Source organism: Phoca vitulina, unplaced genomic scaffold (assembly GCF_004348235.1).
Source record: "Phoca vitulina isolate PV1807 unplaced genomic scaffold, GSC_HSeal_1.0 scaffold21, whole genome shotgun sequence".
NCBI classification, from domain to species: domain Eukaryota; kingdom Metazoa; phylum Chordata; class Mammalia; order Carnivora; family Phocidae; genus Phoca; species Phoca vitulina.
This window is the reverse complement of record NW_022589724.1, coordinates 27,577,348-27,602,179: the sequence shown is the minus strand read 5'-3', so window position 1 is coordinate 27,602,179 and position 24,832 is coordinate 27,577,348. Positions and strand designations below refer to the sequence as shown.

At 44.6% G+C, this 24,832-nt stretch overlaps 2 protein-coding genes across 19 annotated transcripts in view; one reads left to right on the top strand and one right to left on the bottom strand.

Annotated features, from left to right (window-relative positions):
- Nucleotides 1-14,952, bottom strand: part of GPR107 (G protein-coupled receptor 107) — a 75,913-nt gene extending 60,961 nt beyond the window's left edge. The window contains exon 1 of the mRNA XM_032418604.1: nucleotides 14,161-14,952. Within this exon, the coding sequence (XP_032274495.1) occupies nucleotides 14,161-14,301 (141 nt within the window). The 5' untranslated portion in view covers nucleotides 14,302-14,952. The remainder of the gene's footprint in view (nucleotides 1-14,160) is intronic.
- Nucleotides 14,953-21,317: 6,365 nt separating this feature from the next.
- The window catches only part of FNBP1 (formin binding protein 1), a 136,400-nt gene continuing 132,885 nt past the window's right edge, over nucleotides 21,318-24,832 (top strand). For all 18 annotated transcript variants that reach the window (XM_032418593.1, XM_032418587.1, XM_032418603.1 and 15 more), the window contains exon 1: nucleotides 21,318-21,512. In XM_032418593.1, coding sequence (XP_032274484.1) covers nucleotides 21,489-21,512 — 24 coding nt within the window. In that variant the 5' untranslated portion in view covers nucleotides 21,318-21,488. The remainder of the gene's footprint in view (nucleotides 21,513-24,832) is intronic.

The window sequence follows — 24,832 nt, the reverse complement described above, 5'->3', positions numbered from 1 at the left end:
CTGGAGAAACACTGGGGCACAGAAATACATTCATCCCCTCATTTAACATACACCTGCTGAACCCCCACCATGTGTCGGGCACTGTGCATCATCAATGGACAGCCAGACAAACCAGCTCCTGGCCTCAGGAGGCTCACCATCCTCCCAGCTGTACAAAAGTAAAAGGAGTAACAACAAATATCCATTTACCCACTCTCCAGGCTTATTAAATGTCTGATTGTAGTGCTTCAGATCCACAGGAAGGGAGGGTGGGAAGGAGGGAAGGAATGAAACACTGGTGACAAAGAGAAGTGCCTTTGTACCTCTCTGTCGAACCCTAATCTCCTCCCATACCCCCCATGCTCATGAACTGGTTAGGTGCTTTCCTATTTTTCCTTTTAAAACTACTTTTACTAGATATATCCATATCCATAAATATCACATAGTATCACTCTGTGTTTTAAAAATTTGGATAAACTGTGTCATAATGTATAAGTACTTCTGCAACTTGCATTTTCGGACATTGTTTTCTTTTGAGGACATTTCTGTATTGATATATTTAACACGCACTAGTTCCTCATTTTACCTGCTTGTGTTCCACCACATGTACATCACAATACAGACAGTTCCAATCTATGATGTTTCAACTTATAATTTTTGGGCCTTACAATGGTGCGAAAGCGATATGCATTTAGTAGAAACCATACTTCGAATTTTGAATTTGGCTCCCTTTCCAGGCTAGAGGTGTGTGCGATCCTCTCTCGTGATGCTGGGCAGTGGCAGCCAGCTGCTGCTGTAGGGCAACCCTGCGATCACAGTGGTGACCAACCCCTACGCTGACAACCACTGTTTGTCACTACATGAGATATGCGGCACTTTATTATAAAACAGGCTATGTGTAAGGTGATTTTGCCCAGATGTAGGTGAATGTTAAGTGTTCTAAGAGTTTAAAGTAGGCCAGGCTAAGCTATGATGTTCGGTAGGTTAGGTGTATTAAATGCATTTTCAATTTACGACATTTTCAACTTATAATGGGTTTATCAGGACTCAACTGTAAGTCAAGGAAGATCTTTATATCCACTTCCCCATCCATGTACATTCAGGTAATTTCCAATCTTTTGCTGTCACAATGCTGTTATAAACATCCCTGTACATACCTTCTTATGGATATTTGTGTGGGGATCGAGAGTATATACATCTAGATGTGAAAATCCTGGGACACGGAGTGTGCACACTTTTAGCTTACTAGAAATTGCCAAATGGATCTCCAAAGTATATGAGAGTTTCCTTACATCCTCACTGAACCTTGCTGTCAGACATTCTGTTTTGCCCAGTCTTGGGAGAAATCCATGCTGACACTGGTTCAGCTGCATTTCCTGATACTTCATGAGTTTGAGCACCTTATCTGTTTATTAGGCACTGGGTTTTTCTTTTGCAAAATGCCTTTTTTTATAGCCTATGCCCATTTTCCTTTTGGATTTCTTTTTATGTTCTTTATATATTCTGTCTCCTAATCTTTGACTTTTGTGCTGCAGGCACCTTCCCCTAGTCTTTTCCCTTTTGTTTTAATTGTGTAGTATCTTTTGCCATAGAAGTTGTTTTTTTTTTTCTTTTCAATTTTGAAGGACAGTACCTATCTTTATTCCTGATAGTATTTTTAAACTCTTTTTTTTTTAAGTCCTTCTCTATTCAAGGTCATAAAATATTAACTAATACATTATTCTAAAAGTTTTAGGATTGTTATAACGTTTTGGTCTTTAACCAGGAATATACTTTTGTGTAAGGTAGTTCTCTATTCCACTGCTCTGTGGTGCCACCTCTATTATGTATCAAGATCTCATTAAGATGTAAGTCTCTATCTGCGCTTCCTACTCTGTCCCATTGATCTGTTTGATTCCCACTACAGTATCATATGGCTTTATGATCTGAAACCAAGTAAGGCAAGACCACTCTTCTGTTTAGATGCGTGTTGGTTATTTCAGGACTTTTGGAGGCCAAAAGGAGAACCAGGGGACTTCTGGGGTGCTAATAACACCCTGTTTCTTGACCTGGGCGCTGGTTACATGGGTGTTCAGTCATAAGAAAATTCACCAAGCTGCACACTTACAAACTGAGAAACTAAAGAAACGACAGGCAATGAGATGAGAGAGGACGCCAGCTCAGAGAGAGACTAGACTGACTGCCTCGCTGAGAACGTGAGCTCCCTCCTAAGGGGAACAGGGTGCCCCTGATGGGCATAAAACGGCAGTGACGTGACCATATTTGGTGTTTAGACAGGTCACTCCAGCTACAGAACAAATATGAAGTGGACTAATGCTGGGACACCAGCTAGGAGGAGACCACACTGGCCCAGGAAGTAGAAGGATGGCCTGGACCTCACATCCACAGAACTCAGTGTGGAGAAGTCATGGAGAGAAGATTTCGGGCTTGAGAAAATGAGTAGCTGGTGGTCCCAGCTACCAAGGAAAGACCTGGAGCAAGAGTAGACAGGTTGGGGGTGAAGGAGTGGAAGGACAAGTGGGTTTCCAACATGCAGAGATGCTTGCAAGACAACTGGACAGAAGCGGGGAGATGGATTTAGCTATCCAGAGCTCCAGAAGAAAGATCTGATCTGGACATGAAATAGGAAAAAACACTCACAATCCCTAAAGACAAGTACTGTTTTGGTGTATTTTCTTTTTTTCTCCTCATCTTCATAATAGTTGTTTTGCACGGACAATCCTGTTCTTCTAAAAAGGAGAATATCAGAAATGCTTTTGCCTTAACTTCCTCAATAATTTCACATTAAATTGCTTTCAAATATAAAGCAAGTGGAGTAAAGATACTTCAATTTAGTTCTCATAAACTGAACTTTAGAGAATAAATACAGCAACACTTAACTGAGCTAGCTGAAGGTCACCTACCTGGCCACTTCATTTTAAACAGCTCACCAACCAGCAGTCCACAGATGGTACGGCCCGTGAATGTGTTAGCTTTGGCCTACATGTTTGGTTTTTTTAATTTCAATTAGTTGCTAACTAATATCATGTAAAAGCCGGAATTTCTAACTTTTCTTGAGGGAACAAAAAAAAGAACCACAAGACCTAGCCTGTCTAGGCCACATTCCAATGCAGCAAAAGCAGAGAAGAAGTACCCCCCCCCCCCCCCACCAGCAGAGGAGACATGCGCTCTTCAGCCAGCCACGCTCTGAGGTCTTCTACAGCCGGCTCACACACGCAGCTACCTAGCTTCCGCCAGCATCTAAGCCCGTGACCTCTGATGAACACAAACAGCAGATCTCAAAGGCAAGCAAAGATGCCTTTCAACAAAAGGCACCCACAATCAGTCTCTCTACAATAGAAAAAAACAAGAATACTACCATCTACCACCATTCGCTGCCCGCCTACTATTAATGATAGGAGACACTCCCCCCCATGAAGCTTAATATTCAAATTCTTGGCTTGTTGTATTTAGACAGCAACTCACAAAAGGAATGAGGTAAAATTTACTCAATAAAGCAAAATTCCAACAGCTAAGCATATGAGAGAGAAAAACTACAAAAAGCTGAAAGAAAATGCAAAACACAGAAGTCTGGGGTCCTGGCAATCAGGGGTCTCCTCAGTGACAGTCACTGAGAGCTGGTTGCCTGGTGCAAGTGGTAAGATGGAAAAAGCCCTGATCCTGGGCTCAAATTCTGTTACCTCCACTTATGTAGCCCAAGTTCTGATACCCTAATTCATAAAGCAGGGACGATAACATTTATCTCAAAGGGCTGATACAAGGAGTCAATGAATAAAAAACATCCAATATTTAGCAGTCTCTAGTTTATACTGGATACTTTCATACCAAGTAGCTTTTACCACCACTTAAAACAGATTCTATAGGACACCTCATTTCCAAGTGAGCCTAGAACATCTGTCACTGGACCAGTGGTCTCAACCTTCCCGTGCACATAGCAGTCTCATATACTACAATTCTGGCAGCACACTTAAGAGAGACAAAAGATTTAAAACAACACTGAATGTACCAACAGCATCTACCTCAGCGTCACATTCGCCCAGCTCTCTTCCTGTCTCACTCTGCGTTGCCTTGGATGAGCTGCTGTCTGCCTTGACCAATCTCTCTTCCACACTCCCAAGGCCCAGGTAGTGAGTCTGACCTCACGCTGCTGCAAGAGCACCCTGTATCCTGTCCTTTTCTTTTCTTAGAGAGGGAGAAAGACAGAATCTTAAGCAAGCTCCATTGCCCAGCACTGAGCCCGACACAGGGCTTGATCTCACAATCCTGAGATCATGACCTGAGCCGAAATCAAAGAGTCGGACGCTTAACCGACTGAGCCACCCAGATGCCCCTGTGTCGTTTTCTACGCCACCCTGATCAATACCCTGGACAGGCAAGGCTAACCACATTCATTTTACATAATGACCACAGTTTTGGAGGCTGCCTAGGAAGGGTTTGAGGTTTACCAGGATGGACCAGCTAACAGTCCATGGCCCTGAGATGAGGCATAGCACGGATAAGGAAGATCCTCTCTTAATTTCCCAAAACTTTTCAGATACTTTTGGGGGCGAGGGGGGCCTCACAGAGCATTCTCTGCAACGGGGCTGCAGCCACTGGTTTAAGGAAGATCCGCCATATAAGGCTGGTGTGACCAGGTGGCTCCTGATCAGGGGGCAGTGGTTTTCGAGTACTCATGCAGAGAGGGATTTGATCTATTCACTTAGGATCATCACTACATCAAATTGCTAAAGATGTTCTCTAAAGGCTCTAAGGAAAAACCCTCCCTGTGTCTTCTGGGCTTCTGGTGGCTGCTGGCAATCCTTGGATCTGCTTGGTGTGCAGAGGCCTCACCCCAATCTCTGCTTCTTTCTTCACATGGCCTTCTTCCTTTTTGTGTGTCTTCTTGTAAGGACACTGGTCATATTGCAAATAGGGCCCATCCTAATCCAGTATGACCTAATCTTCACTACTTACTTCTGCAAACACCCTATTTCCAAATAAGGCCACATTCTGAGGTTCCAGGTAGATACTAATTTTGGAGGGACACTAGTCAATGCAATATATATATATACCTATATACAGACAGATAGATATAGATATATCCATCTTCCTAATCATTCACACTGAAGTATTTTAGGTCTTAATTACCCGGCCCATATATATGTTATCCTTCAACTAAAGAGGTGAAGGAAAAGAAAACCTACTAACTAGTCCAGACAATACTTTTTGACTCCAACTGTTTTTCTACTAGTTAAAAAAGTAGTAAACTACATATGAGGGTGCACTGGGGGAGACGGAAAAAGAAGAAATAAAAATGTCTAACAGCAGCAGTGGAAGGGGCAGGGGCAATAAAAGTGGGGGAAAAAAACCAAAACAATCACTAGAATTTTCCAGGGCTGTTTTATTAAAAACTCTAGCGATCAAATATCTGATTCTTCTGCACTAGTATTCTCAGAAGAAAGCAAACTGGCATGCATGCCACCAAACAGGAGTCACTTTTAAAAGGGCCTGTTATGTGCTTATACACACACATGCTGAAGACCAGATGCTTGATACACAGTTGTACTTAAAAGAGAAGAAACAGGGTGTCTGGGTGGCTCACTCAGTTAAGCGTTTGCCTTCAGCTCAGGTCATGATCCCAGAACCCTGGGATTGAGCCCTGAGTCGGGCTCCCTGCTCAGTTGGGAGTCTGCCTGTCCCTCTGCCCCTCCCCCTGCTCGTGCTCTCTCTCTCTCTGTCCCGCTCATTCACTTTCTCTCTCTCTCAAATAAATAAATAAAATCTTTTTTAAAAAAGAGAGAGAGAGAGATGAAACCCTGAAAGATCTGTGTAAGGAACCATTTAAAGCAAACACTGAGGTTAGGCGTCTTTCCAGCTCAAATGGCCAGGTACTGGTGTTAAAATAACCTTCAAAGTGCTATAGACTACTCCACTTTGGTGCATAAAAGAAGGCAGGAAAAGGTATGAAAAATGAAGAAGACCCAGATCAACCCATATGTTCACATTACCCAAGCCCAAACAAAATGGAAACCTGCTGTCTTTTGGCCACACCAATTAACCAAAGAGCAGCATGTGCTCAAGCCAAACAACAACGCTTCACTCCATTGGTTTAATAAGAGGAAAAGGAGTTAATTCAGCTATGCTAATGGGTGATTACACAGGAACTGCCCTTCACGTCCTGCAAAATATGCCAGTTCGATAATCATATCCCCAAACTTAATCCTTCTACCATAAATGTGAGTAGGAGGGTGGGAACATATGTTTACAATCTGAGGATAAATACACATCTTGCTCCTATGTTCCCTTCCCAACTATGAAATCACATTAACAGTATTATCTGATCTTCCTCCCATAGCCTGTTAGGTGGTGGAAGCAGCATCCACCTTCATAACCTCTGCCAGCAACCTAGATGCCACCCCCTCCTTCACCTCTACATCTGTCCATCATTTACCTTCTAAATAGCTAGTGGTCAGGGCACCCAGCTGGCTCAGTCGGTAGAGCGTCTGACTCCTGATCTCCGGGTTGTGAGTTTGAGCCTCGTGTTGGGGGTAGAAATTACTTAAAAATCAAGTCTTAAAAAAAAAAAAATAGCCAATGGTCTGTACCCTCTTCTCCCTCCTCTCCACAATGCCCTACTTTAGGCCCTAATCTTGTACCTAGACCCTGCCTATAACTGGCTCATCCCATGCTTCCAGTCCTGCCCTCCTGATCAAGTGTCCACAGAAACCTATCTAAAATGTAAGCTCAGGGGCGCCTGGGTGGCTCAGTTGGTTAAACATCAGACTCTTGATTTCAGCTCAGGTGATGATCTCAGGGTCATGAGACTGAGCCCCACGCTGGGCTCTGCACTGAGCGTGGAGCCTGCTTGGGATTGTCTCTCTCCCTCTTCCTCTCCCTCTGCCCTGCCCCCGCCCCTGCTCACACACTCTCTCTCTCAAAACAATAAAATAAAGAAAAGAAAAGAAAATGTAAACTCAATCACCCCCAACCTAAAAAAACGTCAGGGGCTCCTTGAATGCTGTAGAGAGGGATTCAAATGCCTTCCCATGCCACAATGGCCTACCTCTATGCATTTCTTCTCCTCTGCCCTTCACTCTCTATACACCAACACCACGACAGTGGACTATTTCTTGCCACCATGCTCATGAAGCTGTCCACTCTGACTGGACTATCTCTTTCCATAAGCTTCTCATAGCTAATTCCTTTTCCCAACATGTAAACTCTTGAGGTTCAACTCAGATGCTACCTCTTACAGGAAATCTTCTCTGTCTTATGCTCTTAGAAAAGGTTCAGGATTCTGTGCTCCCACAGGCCCGGGGCATGACTGTTAAAGACACCATGCTGTATCAAAACTACTTGTTCCTGGGGCACAAAGCACGTATCTGACAAAGAACTAGTATCTAGAATATATAAAGAACTGTCAAGACTCAATAATAAAAAAATCCAATTAGAAAATAGGCAAAAGAGGTGCATCTGGTTGGCTTAGTCGGTAGAGCATGTGACCCTTGATCTTGGGGTTGTGAGTTCGAGCCCCATGTTGGGGAGAGAGTTTACTTAGAAAACAAACAACAACAACAAAAAAACCAAAAACACAACTGTTTCTGTGTCTGTCGCATTTTTGCATTTCTAGTGCCTGGCACATAGTAGGCATTTAATAAATGTTGAATGAATGAACTACTATTTAGTTTGTTCTACTAGTCAGTGCTATGTTTTATATAAATTACACCTAAGCCTTATAACTATCCCGTGAGAGAACTACAGATGAGGGAACTGAGGGTCAGAGTAGCACGTGAACACCGATCTCTTGTGCTTTCTCTTCCACACACACTCTAACCACACACACACCCCACCCTAGCATGTTCTTATTCCCTTTCCAGGTCTCAGCTTTTTTTTTTTTTTTTTTTTTTTTAAAGATTTTTTTTTATTTGAGAGAGAGAGAGAGCACAAGAGGGGGGAGTGGGAGAGGGAGAAGCAGACTCCCTGCCGAGCAGGGAGCCCGATGCGGGACTCGATCCTGGGACTCCAGGATCATGACCTGAGCCAAAGGCAGTCGCTCAACCAACTGAGCCACCCAGGCGCCCTCCAGGTCTCAGCTTTAATGTGCCTTCTTCACAGAACTGTTCCTTTATGCCAAAAACCAAAGCAGGTTCTTCCTCACACAAAATAAAATCCACACATCTCACCACGGCCTCCAGGCTCATGTGTACCTCCTTATCTTCCCCTCCTGTCTTCCACTCTACCCCTGACCACTCTGCTCCAGTCACACAGGCCTCCCCCTAGTTCCCAAGACAAATGAAAATGAAGACTGTCCTACTCAGGGCCTTTGTACCTCGTTTCCTTTGCCTGCAATTCTTCCCCTAGATCCTCAAATGCTTGGCTCATTCTTTAAGTTTCTGCTCAAATACCACGTCTTCAGAGACACCCTCCCAGGACCCCATAAAGAGTAGCTTCCAACTCCATTACTCTTTACCCTGATACTGCTTTATTTTCTTCTCGATTCATCCCAATCTTAGACTACTTGTGCGTTCATGTGCTTCAGAACTTATGTCCATTACCACTAGAATGAAAGCTCCATGTGCATAAGGGCTCGGCCCTGTTCACTGACACAGCCTGTATTTAGAGCAGTGCCTGCCCAGCATATAATAGACACCTGATGAGTATCTGTTAAATGAGTAAGAGAGTAGAAGACATATGTTGCAAAGTCATCTAGTAAGCTTAAAATCACTCATTTTAGTCAATGAATACACACACACACACACACACACACATACATATAGATTTTAAGTCAAAACAAAACATTTCAAGTATACACTTTTTTGGCACAACTTTCTGCTTTAATCTATCTTTTCGCTTAACACCTTCTGATCTAGATCCCACTGGTATAGAGGATGTCTTATGTGACTAGCCCAAAAGTTATACAGCGTATCATGGAAGTCAGGATTCCAACCAAGATCTGCGTATTCCAAAGTCATGCTGTTTCCTAAACTATATTAAACTGCTAGTATAGTTCTGATTTATGATTATGGTTTATAATTTGTGGATAATTACCATAAAAGTACTCAACCCAAGAATGTCCAAATTAAACCAAAGCACTCAAAGCTTTAGCAAGACACTCTCTTGCCATTGTCTTATATGCAGGAGCTACCTGAAAGCTACAATTATCAGTCATCAAAATACTTTGTATTTAAAAATACAAAAGTCTACAATGTAAAAACTACACTCAGACAACCTCTAACATAAAACTCAGATTATCCTTTTTTATCCCATTAGAATTTAAAAATGACTTTTTTTTTTTTTAAGATTTTATTTATTTATTTGACAGAGAGAGACACAGCGAGAGAGGGAACACAAGCAGGGGGAGTGGGAGAGGGAGAAGCAGGTTTCCCGCTGAGCAGGGAGCCCGATGCGGGGCTCAATCCCAGGACCCTGGGATCATGACCTGAGCTGAAGGCAGATGCTTAACGACTGAGCCACCCAGGCGCCCCTAAAAATGACTATTAAAATAACATCAGTGGGGTGCCTAGTTGGCTCAGTCGGTTGAGCATCCGACTCTTCATTTCAGCTCAAGTCATGATCTCAGAGTTGTGAGACTGAGCCCTGCATGGGGCTCCATGCTGGGCATAGAGCCTACTTAAGATTCTCTCCTTCCCTCTCCCTTTACCCCTTCCCACCCACTCATGCACACTCTCCCTCTCTCTCTCTCTTAAAAAAAAAAAAAAAGAATAACATCAGTGATCATTTAAATACACCATTTATTCAAAGTTAGGAGTCAGAAAATAAATGCTTAATAAATAAATGAATGGAAACCACCCATCATCCAGAAAAAGCTAAATTATATTCCATATTTTAAGTTTACAAAGTGGAGAAGTATTAAAATACTTGAGAAAAATTCCCATCAACAGAGGGAAGTCTAGGGACGCTCAGTCAGTTAAGCATCTGCCTTCGGCTCAGGTCATGATCCCACTGTCCTGGGATCGAGTCCCACATCGGGCTCCCTTCTCAGCGGGGAGTCTGCTTCTCCCTCTCCCTCTGCTGCTCCCCCTGCTTGTGTGCTCTCTCTCTCTCTCTCTGACAAATAAATAAATAAAATCTTAAAAAAAAAAAAAAAAAAAAAAGAGGGAAGTCTATACTACACTCAGAATATGGAGGACCACTATCTGTTTCCTTGCTGGTCTGAAGCCTCCGTGCCTGGATGGCATGTGGGTAGGGATCATGACTAATATAAGCAATCTATGTTTCCTGAGCATATGAATGCCTAAGGAATAATACTTGTTTACATTTTATACACTTTTCCTTTGTTTCATGTGCCATATTTGAGAGATATAACAAGATCCACTATATGACGACACATAATTTAATCAAGACAGTCCTATATTTTGACACCAAACAGCACAATTAAAGATCAAATACCTAACTGCTGTGTTCTGAATGTTTGTGTTGCCCCAAAATCCATATGTTGAAATCCTAGTCCCCAAAGATGATGGTATGGGGTCTTTGGGAGGTACTTATGTCATGAGGCTGAGCCTTCATGAATGGGATTAGTGTTCTTGTAAGAGAGACCCCACAGAGATCCCTCACCCCTTCCACCATAAAGGTACAGCAAGAAGACACCAGCTATGAACCAGGAAGAGGGCCCTCAACAAAGCAAGCACCTTGATCTTGGAACTCTCAGCCTCTAGAAGTGTGAGAAATAAATTTATGTTGTTTATAAGCTACCCAATCTATGGTATTCTGTTATAGCAACCTGGAAAGACTAAAGACACTAATGAACACAGAAATGTAAGCACTGGACGTCAACAGGGCAAACATGACAAAAAGAAAGACAATCAGACACTACATCTCCCAGTGGAAGAACACAGCACTAATTGAAGTGGTCTTGCCAAAAGAATCAATCCTGAACATGATCAAGCCTCTAGATCCAATTAACTCAAAGGATAGATGAACATATTAAACTAGAAAACACGTGTCCACACAAAGACACGCATGTGAATGTTTGTAGCAGCATTATTCACAATGGCGAAAAAAACGGAAAAAAAACCCAAATGTTATCAATTGGCGAATCAAGAAGAAAAAAACGTGGTCTATCCATACAATGGAATAGTATTCAGCCATAAAAAAAGGAATGAAGGGTGCCTGGGTGGCTCAGTCGTTAAGCGTCTGCCTTCGGCTCAGGTCATGAGCCCAGGGTCCTGGGATCAAGCCCCGCATCGGGCTCCCTGCTCGGCGGGAAGCCTGCTTCTCCCTCTCCCACTCCCCCTGCTTGTGTTCCCTCTCTCGCTGTGTCTCTGTCAAATAAATAAATAAAATCTTTAAAAAAAAAAAAAGGAATGAATTACTAATACATAGTACACATGGATGAACGTCAAAAATTTAAGTAAAAGCTATAGACACAAAGGACCACATATCGTGTGATTCCATTTATATGAAATGTCCAGAAAGGGCAAATCTATAGAGTCAGAAAGGAGATTAGAGGTTGCCTGGGACTGGGGTTGAGAATGGGAATGAACTGCAACCAGCACAAGGGGTCTTTTGGTGGTGAGGAAAATGTTCTATGGCTGGACTGTGGTGATAGTTGCACAACTCAACAAATTTACTAACAATCACTGAACTGTAAATTTAAAATGGGCGAATTTTATGAAATGTAAACTGTAGGGGTGCCTGGGTGGCTCAGATGGTTAAGCGTCCACCTTTGGCTCAGGTCATGATCCCAGGGTCCTGGGATTGAGTGCCGCATTGGGCTCGCTGCTAGGCGGGGAGCCTGCTTCTCCCTCTGCCTCTCTCTCTCTCTCTCTCTGACTCTCATGAATAAATAAAACATAAAAAAAAAGAAAAGAAATGTAAACTGTACCTCAATAAGGTAATTTTATAAAAGTATGGCACCTAGAGAAAGAGAAGGAATCTGGGGCACCTGGGTGGCTCAGTCAGTTAAGTGTCTGACTCTTGATCTCAAGGGTTGAGTTCAAGCCCTGTGCTGGGCTTTATGCTGGGCATGGGGCCTACTTAAAAAAAAAAAAAAAAGAAAAGAAAAGAAAAGAAGGAATTTGAGAAGATTGGGAAAACCAGATGAATGAGGAAAAGTGTAGTATGGGGGACTGGCTCAGTCGGTGGAACATGTGACTCTCGATCTTCGGGTCATGAGTTCAAAGTCCACGTCACACGTAGAGATTACTTAAAGAAAGGAAAGTGTAGTATGGGACAAGAAATGTGAATAAAAAAATGAAAAGACTCATTTCTCATTTAAAAAAATAAAGAATGTGAAGAGAGAAGTAATACATGTGGGAATGGGGCAGAATTAGCCACTGGTTAATAATGGTTATTCAGGCTTGGTGACAGGTACACAGGAGCTCCATCTGTCTACTATTGATATCTGTTTGAAATTCTCCATGATAAAAATGTTTTAAACAGATGAATGCATATTTATGGTACCCAGTAACTTCTTCATGTTATTTCTGCCAGTCTAGGTCTATAACCTGATCAAGTCTCCTATTTCCCCCAGTCCCAAGCAAAACAAGACAATCTAATGTTGTTGCTCTGATAGGCTCCCTTCAGGTGACTTCTGTTTCCTTGGGGAAGAAGTCAGAATATTTACTTAAAGAGAAAAGAAACCACCAGTATTATTATGGAATGACCACTACAATACTTATGAAACATGTACACGGATGAAAAACATTAAGTAATTTAGCACAACAGGAAGAAATCAATTACCAGAATTACACCAATTCAGTTTGCTTCTACCACTGAGGTCAGTATATGTTTTCATCTCTACCAACACTGTATTTACCCAGTGATGCTGACCACCTGCCATTTTAATTCTAGAAATATACAAATCCAGGGCACTGGATTGGTAGCCAAGAGACATGGTCCAGTGTGTCCTATTACTAGCTTTGTCTCTAATTAATAACCTATATGAGTTCAGTTACACTACTTAATCTAAGGATCCTAACCTGTAAAATGAAAGCATTCTGAAGATCCAGAGTTCTTGAGTTGGAGTCATAAGCCTGGCCTATGGATAAACTTCAGCAAGATTAAAAAGTCCCAGAAATTCCCCAAAAATGTTTTGTCTACATTCCTACCTGCACTTCTCTGGGGAGAGGTTCTATAGATTTCAACAGATTCTCAAAAGGAGTCAAGACTCACCTATCTCCCTGCACTCAAGAACCATTTTAATCAGGATAAGTTTTACTTACAAACAACAAAAGCTGAGAACCAAAAGCTGGTGCATGGGTCTGGCCAGGCTTTTTAACCAACTGAGCCACCCAGGCGCCCTGGCCAGGCTTTTTAATCTGCATTCTATATTCTTTAAACTCTACCTTCACAAAATACAATGCTTCATGGTTTGTTAAAGCAATGTGTTTTAATAAGACAAACTACCTATAATCCTACAATTTCTTAGAAAATTGTACATTATGAAAAACATGTACAAGGCTTTGGGTCGTAACGACTTATTTTTCTACTCCCCAAATATATTAACCTGCTGAACCGCCTGAAGGCACGTTTTAGCCTTAGACGTCTGTTAGCTGTGAGTTATAAAGTAAGATCCAAGGGATCATTCTAGGCCTATCACAAATCTCTTCCCTAGACAGACGACAGGAGTGAGGGAGAAAAGGGCAGGCTCTCTAATTAGAAACACATTTTTAATGCTGGTTTTAAATTCTCAGTCGTGTATTTCAAGCAAGATTTGAAATTCCTTAAAAAAAAAAAAAAAAAAGGTGAAATTCCTCCTGGAGATTCCCGCTTTCATCAGTCCAGACAGCGCCCTAAGCCGAACCGGGAAACTGAGGCTAAGGTTTCGCGTACCTTCAAGGGGCACAAGAGGATGAAGAGTGGACACCGCGGACAAGCTAAGCCGGGGATAAAAGTTAGAGGTGCGAAGGGAGGGGGAAGAGCTGGTCGCTCTCTGCTAGGAACCTAGGGAAGCCAGCAGGGACCGAAAGCGCGGCCTCCAGAATCCCCGAAGTTAACGCCTCAGTTCAGCCCCTTCCCCTCTGAGGCTCAGTTCGAATCTTCCTGCCCCTTCCAGACGGCCTGAGGACCCCCGTCATTTCCACAGTTCCCAACAGACCCCTCTAAGAGAGAGGCCGCGCCGGGGGAAAAGAGGGGTGGGGGCAATCGCTCAGAGACCCCCACCGTGGGCCAAAGTTGCCCCCAGCCCAAGAGAGAGGCCTCGGCCTCCGCCCCCCGCCCGGCCCTGGCCGGCCTTACCTTGAGCGCCAGGTGGTGGACACGGCCCAGGCCGGGCTGGGCCAGCAGCTGCAGCAGCCCCAGCAGTGGGAGCAGCCGGAGGCCCGCGGCCAGCGGAGCACAGCGGGAGCCCGAGGGGGCGACTGGCGCCGGGGCGGCCATGTTTGTTCCAGCATCACCAGCTGCTTCCTCTCCCGCCCACTTCCGGGGGCAAAGGGCTGCGGCTCCCGGAAGGTCCTGGAAGAGGAGGTCGGCGGCAGGCAGCCCGGTACCTGCGCGCCGTTTCCTGGGGCGGGCGGCCGGGGAAGTGGCCGAGGGACCGAAAGTGGCCACCTTGGGGCCGTTCAGTGTGGTCTCCCCTGTGCAGACTTTCGGCTTAGCCGGAAGAGGTGGAGCCCCCCGGGGGGGCGGGGGTTGAGAAATTTGTGGCGGTTGCCGTGGCAACAGTCCCGGGGCAGGACGCTCCTCCCCCTCCACCCGCGCGGGGCCTCACGTCCGCCCCACGGAGTTTTGCAAGCGACCTTGGGCCTGCGAGACCGCGACCGCAGGGGGATCCGGGTTCGCTGCGGGTGGGAAGTCTTACACTGTGGCTACAGCACCGTGCCCCGCTGATGAGTGGACTGGTCTCAGGAGCGGCGTTGAGTCGGTGGAAAATACAGAGTTCCCGGCTTGTCAAAGGTCCCTTGGTTGTGTTGAGGCACCTCACACTAAAATTTCAGACGAAATGGTTGCAGTAATACGATTTATTGAGCCCTTAACTGGTACCTAGGCCTTTTGTGTGCCTTATTGCATTTGATCCTTGGAACAATCTGGTGAGGTAGGAGGTAGGTATGATCATTATCCCCACTTTACAGGTAAGCAAACTGAGGCTCTGAGAAATTAAGTCATTTGTTCCGGGTTGACAGTCAAAAGGAAACCTTTAAATACTGTGTTATATTGCCTCATGCTATTTCGTGTGACCTCGAGAGTCTGAGTCTCAACGTTTTTCTCTTAATTCCGTGTGGAAACTTGCTTTGCTTCTAATCTGTGGGATTTATAGGGAGATCTTCAATAGCGAATTCAGTGGTTGGTTCCCTTTTCTCACCATTTTGTCAAGAAGTTACAGAAGAACATGCTTAATGAAAATTGCCAATAGGCTAGCCAAGTTTAGTTTTTAGATTCTGTTTCAGCTTGCCGTACAAGTAAGTAATGCATGCTCTTTGTGTGAAATCATTTAAGTAAAAGAGAAAGTAAAAACCACTAGTGTATTTTATGACAGAATATGATTCTTGAAGTTTTAATTGGAACTAGGAACTGAAATGAACATATCTTAATATTTAATATATTTTAAAGGCCCTAATGGGCTGCACTCAGGTTAAAAAAGAAAAAATCAGTTGGGAAAATTCAGAATGGGGGAAGGAGGGATGAGGGGGTTGGGGAACTAGATTTTTTAGCTGTGTGCAATTTTGGTAAAATCATGAATCTGAATTCCTCCCTTCTAAATAACCGGTACAAATTGTGTCACACCCTCTGTAAGGGCGAAAGTAGGGCACTAAGGTGGAGCCAGGAAGTTAGAGGCAGTTTACTAGGTGAAGCATATCTCTTCCTACCCCAGCCTCTGATCTTTGGCCATCTATTACAAATATGTAATCTTACATCTTTGAACAGAATTTTTATCTGATCTTACTACCCCATTTTGCAGATAAACTGAGAACGAGAAACTATTATTTTAAGAATCCACAAAGGGAGATGTTAGTAGTTAAATTTAGTTATTGAGTGATTAAATTTGCCAACTATTCTGCTCGGTACTTTATATATACATTATCTCATTTAATGTCACAAAAACCTTATAAGGTATATATTTTTATTCCTTTTTTTAAAGGATGAGACTGGGTTGATTACTTTATTCAAAGGCCTCTGCTCATTTATAAATGACCCAGATGGAACGCTCATTCAGGCCCCAACCACAAAGCCCAGTACTTCATCTCTGTCCTGCATTGTTGTAAAAAATCATTTGCATATTAGGCTGGAAGAGTCCTTAGATAATCAACAGATCCATCTATCTGTTTAGCAAATTTGAAAACAAATCCAAGGAACCCAGTTGACTTGCTCAAGATCATACAATTTCTGCCAAGTATCTTTAGAACCAGGACTACAACCTCCTCTGCTTCAGACCTGGGTCTGTGCATCTTGCACTATACCATACATGGTTTTCTAATTCTTACCATTTTTAATCTTTCAAAAAATTAAAAGCCCAGAATATAAGTAACTGATGTGTTATCAAATGAAATGCTAGAAGGGGCGCCTGGGTGGCTCAGTCATTGGGCCTCTGCCTTCAACTCAGGTCATGGTCCCGGGGTCCTGGGATGGAGCCCTGCATTGGGCTCCCTGCTCAGCGTGGAGTCTGCTTCTCCCTCTCCCACTTCCCCTGCTTGTGTTCCCTCTCTTGCTGTGTCTCTCTCTGTCAAATAAATAAATAAAATCTAAAAAGAAGAAAATGAAATGCTAGAAAAATTTTCAGAAGGCACTTTAAAAATCAGCAAAATGAGAGAACATAGTAGGAACATAAAATAAGTGATTCTTTTTGGAATCGAGATTTCAAAGACAGTTAACTGATTCTCACTGCACTGTGAAACTAGTTCAAAGAAAAGGTGATTTTTAATTGCAGTTTCATTTTTAAAGGCAGCCTGCAATGCTTTGGAGTATTTCTGTTGTTTACTTTTTAAAGCAAGGTCCTGTTTTTGAGACTCTCTGGTTTTCAATTTGCATATACTAATAGGCTTCTAAAAATGGAATGATCAGGAAAAGTCTTTAATTTCATTAAGTGATACAATACTCATGAAACATTTAGTTTATAAAATAGAAAGCTTTTGTCTTTTAGTTTCTGGGAAACAATTTTACAAGAGCTTAAAGTTGGTTTCTTATTCTTTGCTTCTTTTCCCTTGGGAATTATTATGTGACCTTCACAGGGTCACATACCAATGGTATCTGTCCAGAAGTTTATAAGGAATAGCTTCCTTCAGGTATTTGAGCGCTATATTGTGCCAGTCATTAATTTGAAATTGAGAGAATTAAGAAAGGGAACGCTAATTACAAAGACTTAAAGTGAAGTGTTTTTTAGATAGTTAACTTTTCAAATTCAGTGAAAACTATCTTGGCAATTATATTTAGGCACATAATTTCAGAGTTTCAAGAAAAGCTTATTTGCATAATCATGATGCTGTAACTGGAAACAGACATGTTGAGTAACAGAACAAGTTATGCCTTCTTCTCCCTGGCACCATTTTCAAAGGGACATTAAACTTGAAGGTATCGACTGAAAAAGCCTGGAGGAGCTAGAAAGAAGACTCATCTCCTAAACCTGACTTTTAACCTCACTATCTTAGTCAAGTCTATTTTATTTTTCCATTTCCTCTAACTTTGCAAGATCCACTAAAGTTTGCCACTAGTAGCTGAATTTATAGTTTGAACCTAATACTATTAATAATATTTGGTATCAGTTTAGGAATTTCCAGAAACCTTATAGAAATTAGTGGGTTAATATTTGCTGGTTGTAACAACGTATGATTACCATTTGTTTTTATCGAAAGAGTTGACAGTTCAGACCAAAAACCTCTAGAAACACAGTGTGAAGAACCAGAGGTGAAATAGGCGACTGGCCACACATTCAGAAGTCAAATGTCACTTTCATTCTTTGACTTGAAATGTCATTTCTTGGGGCGTGGGGAAAGCCCATCGAGTCTTCTTGCAGAGAGTCATCTTGGAAAAACTAGGCCCTGGCATGTCTTAAATCCCATGAGTTGGAGAAAAACATCAAGTTCACTTCCCTTCAACTTGGTGGCACAGTGTGTAACTTGCTCAGCCACAGGACAGCTGGTTTTTCCTGATTTCATGCACATCTTCATAGACCTTCAGGGGAATTCCACAATCAGGTACAAAAATTGGTTGCAGTTTTAAGATTCTACTCACCATAGACTTGCTACTTTTATCCCACTCCAACTTTTTCCACTTGACTGGTTTCTTGGGTCCTTAGTGAGAAGTCTGAATGCTAAACAAATGGGGAATTTTAAACCAGAAACTAATGGAAGCTATTTTAAAGGAGGAAAAAAATCCTGAGAGGGTCATTATGAATAGTACTTCAGCAGTAGACAACCAATCAGTTAGTTGTAGTTCAGGCGAGCCACTTTGCGACATCAGAAGTGTGTCGAGGATTGTGTTCCTTCGTACAATAAGTAAAAATCCTCCAGAAAACAAGAGGAAAGGAAGAGGAACAATATTGGTGCCCTTAAGTGCTAAGCATTTTACCCATATTCTTTAATCTTCAAAGTGCTACTACAAATCTTTGAAGTAAGTAGCATTATTTCCATCTTTTTAGAGCTCTCCAGCTTTCTGTGCTATCACCAAAGCCAGTGTGCACCTCCAGCTTCCTCATTCAGCCTTAGAACAACCCACGAAGTCCCTGTTTGACCAATGAGGAGACAGAAGCTCAGTTTAAGTTAACTTGCAAAGGTCACACACACATCTAGTAAGTAGTGGGATGCTAAAATCCCGACTTAACAAATACCAAACCTATCTCCTGTAAAAAAGATAAGGTAGATAGATCTATACATCAGAGATCCTGAATGAGATGTTTATTATTTGCTAGCAGCATTAGAATTGTCAAAAAGCCCTGGTAGAATTCTTGGCCTCTAACTACACAGCGACCTGTAAGGGTCTCTAATTCCACATGATCAGACTTTTTGGTGAAAATTTATATAGTCACCCACTGAGATCAGAACTTTGTAAATCAGTGTTCTTCAAATGTTCCTGAGAGGTGAATCAGGTGTGCTTAACCTCGATTGACCCTCTATGTAATTCAAACACTTACGTAGAGAGGGTTCAGAATACCCCCTGTGATAATTGATTCCTAAGTAGGTCACAGTAATTTGTTAATAGTGAGAATTCTTTGTCTTAGAATTATTCCCTCACCATAAGAGAAACGGAAGTAGATTTAGTTCTGCCTAGAAAATACTGTGTTGTATTTTATCTTTTCCCCCTGCCTGCTGGCTTCTCTTTATCCTGACTGTTTGTTTCCATTGCCTTGAGATCAGTGGTGCCTTTTTCCTTTTTTTCTTTTTTTTGAAGATTCTGACATTTTCAAACCTTTTCCAGGTACCACCCAAACTTAATGAAGTTAAAGATATTTGCAGTGTGGTCTAGTTAACCTGGTTCCATATAGTTCTGCTATTGTGGCTTCTAATGGGTTCCTATAACTATTTCCTGCTTACTCACCTTAAAAGGTTTCACTGTCATGTGGTCTTTTTTTCTTCTGCTGTCCCTTCCTCTTCTTTCCCTTCTTTAGAGCAGCAGGTTGTTTTTCCTCCTGATTAGCACATTTTCACAAGTGGTCACTCTGTTTTTGAGAAGTCTCCAAGAATTCAGTCAAGATTAGATCATTGTATTTGACTGGAAAAATATTTAAGTGTTGGCAGGAAGGAAAATTGAGTTGATTACTGAGCAAGGTCTTGTAAGCTAACCTGCATTTCACTTACCATTTCCAAATAGCAGACTAAATTGTGAGGCATTGTTTGAAATTCTGAGCCCTCCAACTCACTCTGGCTATTAATCTGCTTTGGGAGTAAGTGGCTGGCCGTCCTGATTGTTATATATCCAGGAGGCTCTGGAGTAAAGAGTTCTCAGACCGGGTAACAGTGAGAGCAAAATATTTAAACACACACACTAAAAACAAATGAGTAGGGGGAACTTGTAACTGAAAAAACACAGACCAAAACAGTCTTGACAGTTTAAATTTATTGTTAACTGTGCCCAACAAAGGAAGTAGACTTGTAGGTTTATCTGCAAGGGTTTTCAGCTGCACCCTTTCATGGAGGAGAATGATAAACTTGTGGAGGCTGGTGGTGGTGGGGTGGTAGGTATTGGAGAGATGCATCATTGTGCAATATTTCTAAAATGGGGCCCATTTTAGTTCAGAGTTACTCAGAAAAGCCAGTAGTATTAAATAAGAGAGAAAGAAAAGTTGGGGAGAAAGGACGCAATGATTGAAATGAAAGTTGGAACTCCAAAAGTTCAACATATCTTGTTAGAAATATTTGTGTAGACCTTTGGAACACAGAGAAAGAAAAGGGGAGTATCTACTTAAAAATGCATTCTTGGGGTGCCTGGCCGGGGCAGAGCTTGTGACTCTTGATCTCAGGGTTGTAAGTTCGAGCCCCACCTTGGGTGTAGAGATTACTTAAAAATAAAATCTTAAAAAAAAAAAAAAAGTCTGCTCTCAGTTTCCCAACCATGGGCCGAGTAACAGGTGCTCATCTCCTGATCCTCACCAGCACAGGGTAAGATGGATAGTTCTCACCTCCATATGGCAGACCAGGGGCTCTGAGCTTCTAGAGAGGTGGAGTCACTGTCTGAGGCCACCCAGCTAGTACATGCGGGAGGCTGGATTGGAATCCAACACTTTATCTGTGGACCCAGCGTTTTTGCCACTAAGCGGCAACGTGATTTCACGTCTGAGCGTTTCTTGGCCGAAACAAGTTGAGAACCACTGGTTTCAGAGATTGAAAATCACTGGTTCTGTGCCCCTGGATTCCTTCCCCAGCCGCTCAGAGCTGCTTGGTCGCTCTTGGTCCCCATCTGTATCCTCACCGAACCAGGCCCCACTCCCATGGCGCAAGTCTGCAGGGCACCTCGGGCCTCCGCGGCTGCTAGGCGGTGGGGAAAGAGCATCCCGAGCGAACTCTGGTCGGCTCAAATGGCTGCCAAGGAAAAGTATTGTCCTTAAGTCCAAATTGGTGCTTGGCGAGGTGGAGCACCGGTAATAACAGGGGCCGGCTTCGTTCAAAGGCGAGAGGTTGTTCTAAGAGCAGAGAGTGTGGTCGCTAATAATAAAGAAGTCGGCGGGGAGAGTTCTCCCGGTTCCCGGTCCCGGCCGCCCTCCCGCCTCCCTCTGCGTCCTTCAGGAGCCCTGGGCCGTGCGGGTCGGCCCGAGGGCGCCCAGGAGGAGGGGGGGCCGGGGGCGGGGCGCGCGCGTGCGCGAGCTGTCAGGCCGGCCCCGCCCCCGCCGCGGCCCCGCCCCCTCCCGCCGCCCCTCCCTCGCTTCCCCCTCCTCTCGCTGTCCGGGTATGGGGCGGGCTGGCGGGCGCTGCGGCGACCGCGGCGGCTGCTTCCTCGGGCCATTTTGCTGAGGAGCGACGGGGAGGAGGAACTGCTGAGGAGACCCAAGGCGAGGAGCGGCGAGCCGGAGGAGGCGGCGGCCGCGCGCGCACCGGGCTTTCCTCGATTGCGGGGATCTCAAGGGGCGAAGGGAATCGCCGGGGAGGGGGACCGGAGAGCCGCGCCTGCCGCGCGGCGCGCCCCTTCCCGCCCCCTGCACCATGAGCTGGGGCACCGAGCTCTGGGTGAGTGAGGGGCCGGGCCCGCCGGGCTGAGGGAGTGGGGGGGAAGGTGCCTGGCGCGCCTGGGCAGGGGGCGCGGGCCGGGCTGCCTCGGTGGAGGCGATGGCGCGCTGGTAGGGGTCCCCGCGGCCTGCGGAGGAGACGCGGGGCTGGGTGCCCCTCATCGGCCTCGGCCCGAGCAAGAGGTGCAAGCCAGATTCGCCCTTTCGAGGCGAGGGGAGCTGGTGTGGGAAGGAGGAGGGGGACGGATCCGGGTCTCCCCGGCGGCCTGAGGAGGGGGCGCAGATCTGGGGCCCCTCGGCGGCCTGAGCTGGGGGCGCGGATCTGAGTCCCCCCCGGCGGCCTGAGCAGGGGGTGCCGATCTGAGTCCCCCCTCCCCGGCGGCCTGAGCAGGGGCTGCCGATCTAGGTACTCCGGCGGCCCGGGTATGGGGCACGGACCCGTGTCCCCCCACGCCGGTGCTTGGGTAGGGGTCCGGGCTCCCCCCCACGGCGGTCTGGGCAGGAGGTGCGGATCTGAGTCCCCCTGCGGACTGAGGAGGGGGCGCGGATCTGGGTCCCCCGGGCGGCCTGGGCAGGGGGCGCGGGCCGGCCTCCCTCTCCCCGGCGCCCCGAGGCCAGTGTGGTGTGTGGAAAGAGCAACCTTAATCCCTCGGGGCGAGTAACCGACGCGCGGCTGACCAGCTTCGAGGGGGGCGTGGAGGCCCTCAGATTTTCCGGGCTGCGTTATTTGTTCGGGCGCCCCAGCCGCGAGTGCCTAGGGCTGTTCTCCCCGTGGAGGTGCGGGCCGATCTGGCGCTCCTCTCGGGGGCGGGGCGGCCTCGGCCGGGCCGGGTCTCAGGTCTTGGGTTTTGGGGTACAGGGGCGAGAAGTGGTGTCTTCCCTCTAGAGGCGAGGACTTTTGACCTGTGGCGGCGCGGGGCGCACTTGCAGTTCTAAAGAAGCAGCTCAGATCCTGGATTTGCGGTGGGGACTGCGGCGTTTGGCCTGGAAGGGAAAGTAATCGGAGTTAGAGGGAGATCTTGTGTGACCACGTTCAGAAGGAGGCATTCGCGGGAGAAATAATTCTTTAACTGCTCAGAGGAAACAGTTTTAAATGGGGAAGGTTGGCGGCGAGGGGAGCCCTCTGAGATCCTTAACCTAGGGCTGCGGATGGGTAAACAGGCAGCGCGGTGTCTGAAACCTCTTGCTGGAAGCTCTCTCCCCGGAGCCGGGCGCCCAGGGGATGCCGAGGCAGTGCACAAGCCATCCCTGGGGAGGAGAGGCTGTGGCTGGTGGCATGGGGCTTGTTTCTCTGCCTTTCTCTGGATTCCCCGGGAAATCACTGGGCAAGGGATAGGCAGTGCAGTGCCGGGGTGGTGGGGGAGGAGTGGATGAAATCTCAATCATTGCACTGAAATGTTCTCAAGATGAGCCATTTCCCATGATGAACTCGGAAAATGCCTCCTTTCGGAATTCCATTTGTAAAGGGTGTGGAGGAGAAAGTGTGGGGGGGTGGTTGCTGTCTGAGCTGAGGCCAAGAAATCTCACGTCAAAATAAAACAAGGTTAGAGCAGCGATGGAAACAGCGCATCCTCCCTTAATCTTTTTTTTTTTTTTTGGCTTTAATTGTTTTTACATAACCGTTTCTTAGGCTCAGAAACAGCTACTGTCTTTGACACCAAAATCCTGAAGGCAATAGCTCCCTTAAATTACAGTGATTGATTTTATAAACATTCTCTGTCTAAAGGGACTCAAGATTTCAGCTGATGTTTACAAATACAAATTTTAAAATAACTGATGGTTTTAAATATTTGTACCTACCTCCTTAAGCAAAATTTATCATTTTAAATGCAGCGTGTTTTTCCTCTTCCATTCCTTCTCCACTCCCTTGGGCTCTTTTTAGCTTATCTGGGGTGGGCGAACAAATCTGAAGTAAATTTTATCAAGATAAGAGAAATCCTGGCACAATTTCTTTTTGCTTGTTCAAGCAAGAGAAAAGGATTGTGGAGGAAAAAAGGCAATATTTTTTAAGTGCAATAGGCGGGGTCGAAGGGACTGAACACAAGGTGGACATTTCAGTGATGTTACTGAATGGCATAAAAGGTGATCAGGAAAGAGAAGGTAGCTTTGAGAAGAAAATGGTAGAGTAGGTCCAATCACCTGCATTATTCTGTACACTTCTTTTAGGGGGTGGAGGGGTGGGAGGGAAAGCAAAGACAATGTTGTTGAAAATAAATAGGAACTGGAATATCTATGATATATGATAGGAAGTCTTGATTTGGTTCAAAATAAATTGGGGTGGGGATGTTGGCAAAACAGGAGTGGTCACGAGTTGGTAATTGTTGAAGCTAGGTGATCAGCATAACAGGGCTCATGATGCTATTCTTTCTACTGTGTATGCTTGGAATTTTTTACAATAAAAGTAAGTGGAAAAGATTTTTAAGGCGGGGTGTGTGTACTACTTGAAAATTTTTTCACTTGGTAAGTTTCCAAGAAAGAACATGTCAGTTAGAGTTTTATATACGCAAATATATGTCAGTGAGGAGTCACGGAAAAAAAGCATTTCACTAGAGTATGGGCTTTTGGGCTTAAGTGGCTTATGGTTTAATGGGGGGAAAGGAATAAACACATTATTTGCACTAATAAAAGAAGTGCAGTATTTGAGTTTTAAGGTGAAATGCCAGGAAGCATAAGGGCAACAAAATGTCCCTTTTCCACTGCTTTATTTTATTAGTATTTGAGATTTTTTTTTTAATTGGAATAATGAAGGATTCTGAAAAAGAAGCTTCCAGTCCTTCAGTGGTAAGAGACTGGGTGAAGTGCTTGTTGGGCAGCGCCGGACAGCCCAACGCAGAGCAGTCATTGAGGGTTTTCCTTGAATGGTGGCTTGGACTCTTGCACGCGGGTAAGGAGATAACGATGGGATGCAAAATCCTAAGTTGGTAGAATTCTGTTTCTAGGTGGAGGGAGGCAGCGCTATGGTTTGGATGGGCATGAGTTATTTGTAATAGGTGGTTGCAGCTTTCATAGACCTTCACAAATACCACCAGGTTTTACACATATTTTAGGACTTTAGTCAAGATCTGCACAGGCTTTTAAAACCTACGGGTTTCTAATGGGCGCTTTACACACAAGGCCTGCTCTTAAGGCACGTCCTCCTTAGGTGAAGTAAAACCTTTCTCTCCTTTTTTTTTTAAACATCTCTGTAGGGGTAAACTTTCATATTCCAGGAAACTTTGAGAAATCATGAAATGTCAGGAAGTTAATACCACTATAAAAATGACCTCAAAACCATAATTCGTAATAACTTTATTGGATTAGTTTGTATTTTAATGGAGGCTT